The sequence below is a fragment of the Patella vulgata genome, chromosome 6 (genome assembly GCF_932274485.2).
Source record: "Patella vulgata chromosome 6, xgPatVulg1.2, whole genome shotgun sequence".
Lineage (NCBI taxonomy): Eukaryota > Metazoa > Mollusca > Gastropoda > Patellidae > Patella > Patella vulgata.
The window spans coordinates 11,567,766-11,581,368 of NC_065884.2; the positions used below are offsets into that span (position 1 = coordinate 11,567,766).

Below are 13,603 nucleotides of genomic sequence, written 5' to 3' on the forward strand. Positions count from 1 at the left end.
GTCCCGGGTTCAATGCAAGTGATTGTCGTAATACAATATACTGGCAAAGATTTCCTCATGGCATAGTTGATACAGAAACGAAAGACATTAAACCCCCATATCATTTCATTTCAGAAACCAGACAGTTTAAATGTCTTAATTAAAAATTTATATACATTGTAACATTTTAAGCTAGAAAAAATACCTGCAATAGGCTGATTTATCTCATGCATAATGCATCTTTAATATAACTCAAGAGGTAAGAACATTATCAGAGAGCGAGAGGAAGAGAGTAATGGGGTTTAACCTCCACTTGACACAAGTCATTTCGGGACTAACATATGATTCAATTTTATTTCAATAATTGACTTGTGCAGCGGTCTTTAATCAGATTACTGTATAACTATATTAATTCCGAAATAATTCAGTTTGCGTAGAGTGGATGTTAAACAACATGTCTGTCTCTAATGATAGTGAAACGGATCAGAGAACATATTGGACGTACTTATAAAAAGATGTATATTAGATCTTATATTGAACTATTTTTGAAGGGGTTTCCTTGTACACTTTTACATATCCGACATTAACGGAACTATTTTCCGACTTTCATACAATATTATATATATAGTTTGCAAGGGATTCCTATATTGCTCAAATCACGTTGAAAGACTTTAAGGTGTACCATAAATACAGTATTAAATAAAGACCATTTGATAAAATATACTAAAGTAGGTTAAATCATCTACTTTCAACCCCACTTACAAAAGGTCAAAAACCAGATGAAATAACAGAAAGAAAATCCTACAAGTTCTTCCTAACATTCGCAAACTTTTCCATTGAACATGTCTGGAAACAATGATTTTAGTTGCAGCTGACCAAATGTCAACACACTAATGAACTAGTACTTACTTATTTAACTTTGTGGTGAACAATGGCGGACATGTATTAGAAATAAATATCAGGATGGGCATACACCATGCAATGTGCTATGAGGAGAATTATGTCCAAAACAGTTGCGCTATGGCCTACTCTTAGGTTTTTCATCCCATCCGAACGACCATACATCGTCCCTTGCTAGGTCCTATGTCCTACACCAGGTTAGTCAACCAATGTCCTACGCACTGAGCCACCGTCGATCCCCTGATCAAAGAAATAAAACAAATAACAGGCACTAGAGGGAATGTGCCTAAAAAAGTCTCAATTTGCACCTGGCATGTCAGTGTATTTCCAAACATGCCATTGAAGTACATTTGCATATACTTTTATACTGCTGTCACAGATCAAATTTATCTGACTATTGCAAGAAACAGTAATTTTGTATGTTAGCTGGGGACCACAGTTGCTTGGTGAGTAAAGCACTTACTTAATACTTTCTCAGTTTCCCCTTGTAGTTGTGCAGGAAAGAGGACCTGGCAAGGAGTAACCCAAACAGAGCAACTCTGCTTAACAGATTAATAAAGACAATAAGATGATGCTTCGAGGAGATGATATTTTTATATATTTCTATCAGTGACACTAACTGAATCCTACTTTATTGATATATCGGGCTAGTGAAATTGACTTCCTGATCAGGGACATCTATGAGACAGTTTGGGAAATTGAACATTGGTGAATATACAGAGGAATATATTGGAAATCTTAAATGCTATACCTCCAGGCTGTGAATAGGTTAGTTGAGCAATACGTAACACACTATACAAAATTGTGATGGCTGCATGTATGTCAACAGCCTAAATAAATATAAAGTGGTTATCAGGTGTTCTTGGAGCCCTGTTGGCCTGTCTGTACGACAAATGTCATGCCTTTATTAGACACGCTCTGAGGTCTTGACAGCCATCTTGGAATTTGATCCACAATTTGTCCAAGGAATAAGTAGGGTTGCATGTCCAACCACCTTGGTTTACTTCAGGCGACCCTACCACGCCAGTTGACTCAATGACAGGCCTTGTGATACAGCGCGCATGTGCTAACCATTCGAACATGTATAAGGTACTTGAATATTTAGTGACAAATACATTAGACACTACAGCTTTATATCACTGGTTATCATTTACTCTTGTTAATGAGCCCTAATTTCTTTCACATTCATTCAAAATTCGTAAAAATTGTCTAAAATCACCCCAAATCATCTAATTTGTACTTGTGTCCAGTTAAAAAGCTGACCATTTAATTTTGGTTATGAGTGTTCAATTTACAACAATTTGATTTCTCGACAACTGTTCAAAAGAATGTCAGAATGATTTATTATACATCAATAGATATATGACTCACAGGTAAAATATAATAATAATAATAACAGGTAATGATTGATCTACTTGTTTACCTGAATATCACCTGATTTTATTTTCAATATAAAATCTACCTGTCACTAATATCTATATACCTGTCGTTAATATCTATTGTCGTCAATATCTATACAATATCATTAGTCAAATACAGTAGAATAAATTTAAATACAGAACATAATTCTCTGACACAAATTAATACCGGTACACCCATTATTCAATATATTTCATTTGCTAATCTCTAATATCAAAGAGACTGCAATTTATTAAAAAATCCTTCCGGATCCCACCGTTAAAAGTCCTACTGTTCTACACTGTTGCTAATGAAGATGGGCATACACAATACAGTGTGCTACGAGGGGAAATTTTGCCTCGATTTGCGGCACTTCGGTCTACTCTTATATTGAATTCCGATTATCAATGGGGGTTTTTTTTCCCCTCGATTTGCGGCACCTCGACCCTACTCTTATATATTTAATTCTGATTGTCAGACTGTTTTTTTTTCACGTGTTATTCCAATCCGAACGACCATATGTCCTACTGTTCTGCTCCTAACCTGGGCTAATGAAGACAGGCAACACATGGAGAGAGAGAGAGAGAGAGAGAGAGAGAGAGAGATGGGTTTTAATGTCCACTGAACACAAATTTAGTTACTTCAGGGCTAACATATGGTTCAATTTCATTTCAATAATTCACTTGTGCGTAGGGGTCATTAGCAGTGGAGGGTAACCGGAGGACCTGGAGAAACCTCACAAGGTTCGACAGGCAACCCTACTCCTTGTCACATACAACCACGCCACTTGACCACTGGGATCGAACACACAACCTCCAGGTTAGTGAACCAACATCTTACTGACTGAGCCACCACAGCTCTCAATTAACTATACAATATGTCTACTTGTTGATTATTGAAAGCTTATTCTGGATTTTGCTACTGTGTATATGAGAAAAACTGGTATAAAATGTATATATTGAGAGGAGGAAGAAATCTGCATTAAGTCTGCTTCTTGAGTATCCCCTGAATTCAAGAAAAACAGAGTCTTTGTTGATGACAGTGGAGAATGGTATAACGTTTCGATCTCAATTGACCTTCATCAGATACATAATTATCTGACGAAGGTCAACTGAGATCAAAAGGTTATACCACTAAACACTACTAATTATAAACCATCATATCTGCTGATCCCTTGCATATGTTTAATATTCTCATCTGTATTTATTTTTTACTAATATGATTAAACACAGGTTGGTCAAATGTGTAATGATAGGGAGATAAGGCACCTCTCACAGAAGATGTCAAGATACAGGTTTTCTCAGGTACAATTCCTCAAGGTACAGGTTTTCTCAAGTACAATTCTTCAAGGTTCAGGTTTTCTCAGGTACAATTCCCCGAGGTACAGGTTTTCTCAGGTACAATTCTTAAAGGTTCAGGTTTTCTCAGGTACAATTCCCCAAGGTACAGGTTTTCTCAGGTACAATTCCTCAAGGTACAGGTCTTCTCAGGTACAATTCCTCAAAGTACAGGTTTTCTCAGGTACAATTCCTCAAGGTACAGGTTTTCCCAGGTACTATTCCTCAAAGTACAATCATAATTTTTCGTCATATTATAAATATTTGACCTTGTCTTGCTTGTAAATATTGTCTGAGATCTATTAAAGGTAGCTCGAGTCTAATAATATAAAGATATCTCCCATCTTCATAGGCACTGAATCACAAACACATTTACAAACAAACTATTTTCACCTGTAATTTCCCGTAAAAGAACCATTAGAAATCAGTGCTTGGTTTCGAATTCCCCTTGGACTTCCTGTTCAAGTCGGCCAAATAGGTCCGTGCCAAGTGGGAAGCGTTAAAGTCCATTGATTGTTGAGTACAGAATAATGAGAAGAAAAAGCTATTATTATATTTGAACCCATTTTCAATCCTACTATTTTCTCAAACTCGTTAGTAGTCAGACCTATAAGTAGGCTTCAGATGGTATTATCTGTCAGTGCTTTGTGTCATCACTTGTCAGTGTTTCCCCAGAGTATAACACTTTAAGAAGGTATATACGACTCATAAATAAGACCATAACATGGCAAGTCAATCTCCGCTGGCACTAATAATATTAAATATTTAATGAAGGTTCATTGATAACATTTGATAACCATCAAACCAGATGACCCAGAGAAGGCAATATCAGATTATTATATCAGGCCCCCGTGAGCACTGTAGCTATAATATCAAGTTGTATATAATAGGACATGTGTGAATGATTAATATTGAATAGGTCACAAAACAGGAACCATGCAACACCTGATTACTGTATCAAGCCCCTGTATGCCCTGTGGCTATTTGATGCTTGTCTATTATGTGGTCCTACTAGAGACCATATGTAGGCCAATATAGAATATATTTAGTTTTTAGTTTATGGTAAATGCCTGACTGCTGTATATAGATCATATGTAAGTCATTCATTGTTTTAACTGAATACTGGATAACTGCATCAAACCCCTGTGTGCCCCGTGGTTTATGATATCAAGTTCTATATAACAGAGCATATGTATATCATTAATATGTGTATATTATTTAGGGTAAATACCTATGAGTAGTGGGTGGGTAATAAAAACATCATGTGACTAGCTATTTGGCACCAAGTTACCTGTTCCATACCTGTACTACCTGTAATCTAATATCTTCTACCTATCAACACCTGACCATATTATATTAACACATGAAGCACCATTAACTGTGTGAACTTCTCATATCGATGAAAAGTGGGATCAAGTTGTCTAGAAAGAGTAAGCATACCCTGCCTCCAATACGAGTGAATAAATGGATAAATAGGCATTGGATCCTCAAATAAGAAGTGGTATCAGGTGGTCTAGAATGATTAAGCATATCATGCCTTGTGTATGAACCCTTCTACATAAATGGAGCAATAGTCACTAAAATAAAACTATAAAACCGGTTAGCTGTATGAACATCTCAAATGAGAAGAGTTAATTATGGAATTTCCCACACATGAAAAGTGTTACCAGGTGTTCTAGAAAGGGTGAGAATAAACTGCCTGATCAGAACTCTTGCATTAGTATGGTACCAATAATCAAACCCCTATGGTAAATTCACAATGGAATGTTTATAGTGGTGTGGGTGTGTAATAACAAGAGAAATATTTGACCATGGTATATCACTATGTAATGTGATATATGTACCATGGTATATCATCACTATGTAATGTGATATATGTATCATTGAGTAACACCTGACAATATTGACTATTACAGCAACTAGTTTAATATCACCACATGTTCTCACCATGATTTATAACATCTACTGACATTTCATCAGTCAGATTCATTTACTTGAGTACCATATTATTAGGATTTCATCATCACCCTTCTCATATCTTTTATCATTATTGTCTATATATAACACCTGCAGATATCATGACTTAAGTACCATATGACTAGGATTTCATCATCACCCTTCTTGTATATTTTATCATACCTACTGTCTATATATAAAACCTACAGACATCATGACTTAAGAACAAGTACCATATTACTAGGATTTCATCATCACCCATATATCTGTTATCATACCTACTGTCTATATACATGTATATAAAACCTACATATATCATGACTTTTTATCATCCCCCCATCTCATATCTTTTATCATACCTATTACTATTACAGTCTATACATGTACATCACATTCATGGGATATTTCTTGATTTTTGAGTAGCACCTGATATCACATTTATGGGATATTATTGGGTGTGGTTAGCACCTGATATCACATCCATGGGATATTATTGGTTGTGGTTAACACCCAATATCACATCCATGGGATATGTCTTGGGTGTGATTATAGCACCTGATATTACATCTATGATCTATGGGTTGTTTATTGGGTGTGGTTAGCAACTGATATCACATCCATGGGATATTATTGGTTGTGGTTAACACCCAATATCACATCCATGGGATATGTCTTGGGTGTCATTATAGCACCTGATATCACATCTATGGGTTGCTTATTGGGTGTGGTTTACACCTGATATCACATCCATGGGTTGTTTATTAGGTGTGGTTAGCCTCTGATATCACATCCATGGGTTTGTTTATTAGGTGTGGTTAGCACCTGATATCACATCAACAGGTTGTTTATTGGGTGTGGTTAACTCCTGATATTACATCCATCGGTTTGTTTATAAGGTGTGGTCAGCAACTGATATCACATCAACGGGTTGTTTATTGGGTGTGGTTAGCTCCTGATATCACATCCATTGGATATTATTGGTTGTGGTTAACAGTCGATATCACATCCATGGGATATTATTGGGTGTGGTTAGTACCTGATGTAACATCCATAGAATATTTATTTTGTGGTTTGCAAATTCACACCCATGGGATATTTCTTGGGTGTGGTTAGCCCCTTTTATCACATCCACACCTTATATCTGAAACCACACCTTGTATCTGAATACTATTAACGAAATGTTTATTTAACTGATAGGACAGCAAGCCTGAGTATATAAGGCACCTGTCACAGACAATGTCAGGCACAAAACCTCTGGTTTGTCTTTTTTATTGATATTATTAATACATGTCTGGCACTAAGTTGAAAATGTCAGGTACCAGTTCTTAGTGTCTGACATTTGTCAAGTATATCTAAAACCGTTATTTCCAAGTCTGTAGGACAGTCTGATGGAAACTGATATATGGGGATCATATCTACAAGGTCCACTTGTATAAATAATTTGTCCATTGGATTGGAGACAGTAATACATGTAGTAGCCTAAATTTTCTTCAACATAGTTATATCTACCTACATTTAATAACGAAACAATAATTATTAAAGATACATTACAGGAGATTAGCTAAAGCGTTGGCAGTTCTCATTATAATAGTTAAAAACTAGATAATGTAAAGGCAATTTGCTGAAAATTGATCCACTCTGAACGGAGATTTTAGCGAATGAATTTTCGGCCTAGCCTCGTCCATCATTACTAAAGTCTGTAAGATAAAAAAACAGTCTCGATTATCTATTTCATGATTAAATCATGTATGACAGTTGAGCAGCAAATTAGATCCTAATCCAGTAAATATCGTAGGCTAGCAATGACATCCAGAGTTGATTATGGTCTGGTTAAGTTAATTAATGTCTAATAATTAAGATAACAATTCAGGCCTAAAGAAAGACCTGCAATAGGCAGATTTAGCTATTGCATAATGTATAATTAAAGATGTTGTGTGAAGGACACAGTGTACTTTTGCTTCTAGAACACCAGATACCAGTAGCTAAAAAAAAATGTTTTGCTTTTGTATGTAAATGTTGGTAACCTACTAACATACCTGTCCCTCAAAGCCATGTTTTACCTGTATATACCTGTATTTATATAATTAATATCAAGGTGTGAGAAACATGTACTCACTATTTGTGTTTATACACTAAACATCATGTTGTAAAGATGTAACTGTCAACAATATGAATGTCCCTAACCACTTTAACATCATGGCAACTTATCTTCAGATTAGGTGCAGTCTCGATCGAAGTCTTAATTGTTGATCTAATAACCGGCTTTAAAAAAGTTCTAGATATAATTACTCAACACCGCTTGGGAAAGCAAACAGTTGTAAACCTGACATGGACCATTTTAAAAATGAAATGGGATTTAATGTGCTACTGTTCTGATCAATTCCAACTGGGCTAAAGAAGACGGGCATATGCCATATAATGTGCAATGTGGGGAAATTTTGCCCAGGCAGCAGCACTATGGCCTACTCTTATATCAAATTCCAACTGATCTTATATGTGCATACCAGTGATGGGATTTTACCTGTATATTCCAGACTTGTCCGAATCTTTTTTCGAAACGCCCAAAATTGTCCGACCGTGAATATGCCCAATCAGACACCAAGACATGGTGAATAATATTCAAATTCCAAAATTAATGTAGTGTACTGAGTGTATAACTACCGTGCAACCCGATTATCGTTGATAATAGGCTGGATTGATTAGGTAATTAAGTGATCGACTTTATCATGTTATATCGTCTTACACACCTACCTTGATTAACTACTATTCTGCCTTGATTGGCTGACTTAATTCTTTATCGGACAATTCATCAAATAATCCTGAACAGAAGTCATTGCTTCTCCTTTGTCGGACGATATATCAATCCAATAAGAGTGATTATAAACTTAATCTGATTAACCCGTGATTTCTCCATTGACCATTGTCTCACGTTTTAATCTCCTTTGTGTCGGACAATAACACATAGAAATTAGTCATATATGTCACATATCCTGATAGTATATAACACCTCAAATCAACATACATTGTATCCGATAACTTGTCTGTGATATATTTTCGGTGGAAGCCGAAGTTAAATAAAGATATTTCACACACATGGCGCTTATAGAGTTCAGTAATTCAAATGAAAGTACAAATCTCGCGAGACACGTGAAATTAAGAGATGTATACGTGCTGAATCCAATACGCCTGATGTTCGAGAAAAGATTCTATTTTGATAGCATATTGTCGGATTTATAATCATATTTTGAAGGGGGTTTATGTCTTTAAATAAATAAATAAACACGCTAAGAAATGTTGACGAATATTTCGATTGGAATGACGTAAGTAGTTAATTGTTTTAGACGATAGCGTGTGCTACAGTCGAATGCAATTATTTAGCAGTTGGTGTCACTCGCTCATTAGGGCGTCATTAACTACGGTTTACGGCCAAATAAATTTCGGGATGTCATTTTTTTACCTTCCGTATATAAATCGAAACGGAGTATCAGACGAATGTCGGACTTTGCTGAAAAATGTACCGACGTATGACCCGAAAAATACGGTAATTTTGGGGGAGTTCGAAACAGATCGGCAGCAGTCGGCACGCTGCCAATTCTTTTATAGTATTACGATGTCATGTAATTTTGTAGGAATATTATTGACATAAATTTGAATACCGTACGGGTTTTAAACATGAAATATAACGAGGTGCACCTATTTTCTTTTTACATATGAATTTGAATATATTTTGTTGACACATGATTCTTAATTGTGTTTTGAAAACGTCTGCTTAAATTACGGTAAGAGTTATGCCCCTTTATTTTCGGGAAATCCCATCACTGGTGCATACCAATGTATACACGGGACCTCGGTTTTTAGTCCCATCCTAATGACTAGACAGCTGTCCTTTTCAGGCGGACCATTTTAAATTACACGACAGTAGGAACCCAATATTCTCAACAAACTAATCATTAACACTCTTGCTAAAACATCACAACTACATGATACCGGAGTTGAATGAAAGATTCAAAGAAACTTTCAGAGCAACTTATAGCTCTGTGATACTCTTTAGGAAAAATACAGATTTTCAGTTTCCACGAGAGGTTGGCCAGAAGTCATCAAATTCCAAGTCCGCACAAGTTCATTGATAACTGAGGGAAAAGAAAACCAAAATATAGCAGAAAGATGTCACCGTGCAAGTCATCTGAATTCTATTTTCTTTGTGTTTATGATTATATAATTGTTTCGTGTTCATGGTCCATTTATTTTGTGTATATTTGGTCGTGCCATTATCCGTCACTGTTGGGTATGAGTATTATATTTTTAATACATCAATATAAATTTTTAAATGGGGATAAACTCTGCCAAATGTTTTAAGATAAATTGCACAAGTTAAGTGCAGTTTCAGGAGTTCCATGGGATTAAAAACTCAACTTTTTGAGTTAGAGAAACAACATGTCATTATATTACAAATGAAACCGATTTTATCTTTAAAATAAAATATGTCTGATGATTAAAAACTTACCAGAAATTGAGAACGAAGAAGATCCCTGTCGTCATGCTTTGTCTTTTAATCTTGAAGGGCAAAAAACGATCCAGCTTTAGTTCTTGAAATTTACATCAATTGATGAAAAAATAAACTAGTCAGGCGGTGGATTGATTTATCTCCTTCTTTCCCGGTAAACAAAACACAATAAAGATATCAGAAATAATCTGCAGTTCAATGTTATTGCTGATCAAACAAAAATGGTATCCGATGACCTGAGTGTTTCTGAATGAAGGATATTGTCACTATGTATTTTCCTTGTGTAATTCCTTGAGGATGGATAAACAGAAGACGTACTATATAACAAGATCTCCACAATGTGTTGTCCTTGCGCAACTCCTTGAGAATGCATACACTCTTTTATCCAATTAAATTAATCGCGATAAGTTACATGGTATCTTTAAAACTGAATTATCAGTAATAATAGTGTATAAAAACAGTTTGTTTTTTATACAGTTATTTCCCAAATTTATTACATCAGAATTAATCCGAGAGTCACTGCAAAAATAAAATAAAAAATGAAAATAAAATAAGAATTCTATGTATGTTGAAAAACAAACACAACTGATCTTTACTAATCTCCGAAATAAGAACTTTACAGGAAAAAAAAAAAAAAAAAAAAAAAAGATTGCAAAATGAAAAAAACCCAAACAAATTGTGAAAATCTAAGCAGCAAATAAAATGAAAAAAAAAATACTTTTTTCTTTTTAAAAAAATCGAACTATTGACAACCTTTTCTAATTCAAACAAATAAATGAAAAACCTTCAAATATTTTTGAAAAACACTGACTGAAGGCAATAAAAAAAATGTCCATGTCGAAGAAAAAAGGAAAACACAAACCTTATAAACTCGAGATTACACACAAAAAAATACCAAGAATTTCACGCCTGAGTCAATTTTTACAAGTGGTCCAAATGTTGAACTTTGCTAACCAAAACCAACTAATTCAATGTTGATCTCTTCCAAATCTCTTATACTAATAAACAAACGAAAATTTGTCAACACAGAAACTCTTGAGACATGTGGTAGGACAACTCTAACTGGGGCTCTTCACAGACATAGCAACTGGCACAGTGTCATTCTACCAATAACAGAATTAGGTCTGAAAACATCAAACACTAAAGGTAAAACTTTCCAGGGATGTTTTAACATCCTTTAATCAGAGAGTAGTTATAAAAGTATTCTGATCCTTAAGTTTGCTAGTTTTGTTCACATTTTTGATGATTCAAAAAAGTGTGAAACTTGAAACCAAACTTGGCAGCTAATAATACTAAATCCAGCTTGCCAGAACATGCTTAATTTTAACACTATGCTAAACATGCATGTATAATTTTGTTAAATAAAAAAAGATTGAAGTCCGTTACAATGAGAAATACGAAGAAAAAAAAAAATGAATACCTGGAAATTCAATATCCAGTAATTTGAACAATGGCAAATCTAAAAATAAATTTGACATGTCTGATGAAATATACACCATACATGCACAGCATCAAGCACATGTAGTCCCAAAATGAAATCTAAAAGGGCTTTTTAAAAAAAGGCATGCTGAGACATGTAAACAAACTAAGGTAATGATATATAAATTATTCACATTTATCATTTATTCATTTTGTATAGAGGCAGGTGTAGAACACAACATGTGGAACAACTTCCAAAACAACCATGTGGCTTCTACTACCCGATGTAATCCTGGTACATAGAAATATTGACTACCCCAGTTCCAAGAAGAGGAAAAAAAAACAGAAAAGAAAATGATCTTTTTAAATTCCATTAATTTTCTAGCTCCTTTCAAATTAGCCCTCAATGGCTAATCAAAAGAAAGGTTGAAACATTGAATACACAAAACTGCTAACTGGTACTCATGGTCAAGCTGTTCAATCAAAATTTATAGTTTTAACTGTGTTATGTGAACAAATAATTAATCTATGTACAGGGCCCTTATTCACGAAAACTTAAACTAAGATACAATCGAAATTTTAAGAAATACTGCAATTCCATTGGCTGCCCAATATGCAAATTGAATATATGCAAATTGATTTTTCTGGTCAGCCAATCGAATTGCAGTATTTCTTAAAATTTTGATTGTATCTTACTTTAAGTATACGTGAATAAGGGCCCAGGTGCTGTAAGTTTATTCTGTTTATTCAGACCAACATGTTATAACTATCTGTATCAAGTACAACAGGTAGAGAGATTTGTCTATGAACGTAAAGGAGTAAATGATAAATAAATAAAGGCAAGGTCATTAGTTCAGATGTTATTATACATAATCTACCGACACATAACTCAATAATCTACACAAAATTGTTATGTTTTCGCAAGCCTGGAAATAAGGCACCAGTCATGGACTTCGTCAGGCAAAAATTCAGGCACTGTCACATTTCTCTGGCAGAGATGCCTGTTTGCTTTCTTTTTATTGATACATATGTCTGGTACAAGGATAAAAACATCATTATCTCCAGACCGGATGTTTTCTAAAATAAGCATACTCTACTCATGTATGATACCTGTCGTAGATCCATCCACAAGCAGGTGTTTAAACAAGCTTTTACTGGTAATGTGATGTTTTCACAGATCGGCAACAAATTTATAAAATATGAATCTTGTTTTCACAGATAATTCCACAAAATATAATTCCCATACCCATCTAACCATAACAAATATATTCATGTAATGTATATCCTTTGTTTTCACAGATCAGCCGCAAAAAACCTGCTAAGAATTTACTCAACTTTCAATCACTGTTTATGAGAAATATCTTTAATCCAGAAGCACAAAACTTTGCACATAGTTTCTCATTGACGCATCTGATACATTAAAACAATCCATCTGCTCTTGGAACAAACCTTAACGATTCACCACTACCATGGGAACATATTTACATGAAAACGGAAATTCATTGAGGATCACTAAATTCTATCCATCTGGTCTTAGACCATTAAACTATCAAATAGGTCTGTGGATTCAACTATCTTCAATAAGTTTATTATAAGGTTGTGTAAACCATGTTTATTTACTGGGTAGACATATATGACATATATCAATAATTAATATAACTATTGATTTACACAGCACAAAGAAACTGAACATCTTGTAGATACTGGGTAGTCTAGTTTACATCATGAAAGACAATTTGATTACATATATGTTCAAACATATTGCAGGGCATGCAGGCAGGAAATGAAATGGGGTTTAACGTCCTACTGTTCTGCTCTGGCTGGGCTAATGAAGACAGGCATACACTGTATAGTGTGCCATGAAGGAAATTTGTCCAAACAGCTGAGCACTAAGTCCTACTTGCAGGCATAATCCCCACTTAAAGACACAGAAATCAAATGGGGTTAAACGGCCTACTCCTACATTGAATTCCAGCTGCAAAGGGGTCTTTTCTGTGCAAGCTAACTGTACACAGGACCTTAGTTTTTCATCCCATCCATATAACTAGACCCTGAGTCCTGCAGTTTCCAATAATCTTACATAATCGATGGGCATATCATATAAAGTTCC

At 34.9% G+C, this 13,603-nt stretch overlaps 1 protein-coding gene across 4 annotated transcripts in view; it reads right to left on the reverse strand.

Annotated features, from left to right (window-relative positions):
• The window catches only part of LOC126825281 (MOB kinase activator 2), an 82,173-nt gene that overhangs the window by 22,025 nt on the left and 46,545 nt on the right, over positions 1 to 13,603 (reverse strand). For 3 of the 4 annotated variants that reach the window (XR_007681860.2, XM_050554871.2, XM_050554870.2), the window contains exon 2: positions 10,075 to 10,593. The exons of the other annotated variant lie outside the window; for it this stretch is intronic. Coding sequence is in view for 2 of the 3 variants with exons in the window: in XM_050554871.2 (XP_050410828.1) it covers positions 10,075 to 10,109 (35 nt within the window). In the remaining variant the exon portion in view is untranslated. The remainder of the gene's footprint in view (positions 1 to 10,074; positions 10,594 to 13,603) is intronic. 4 annotated transcript variants of the gene reach the window in all.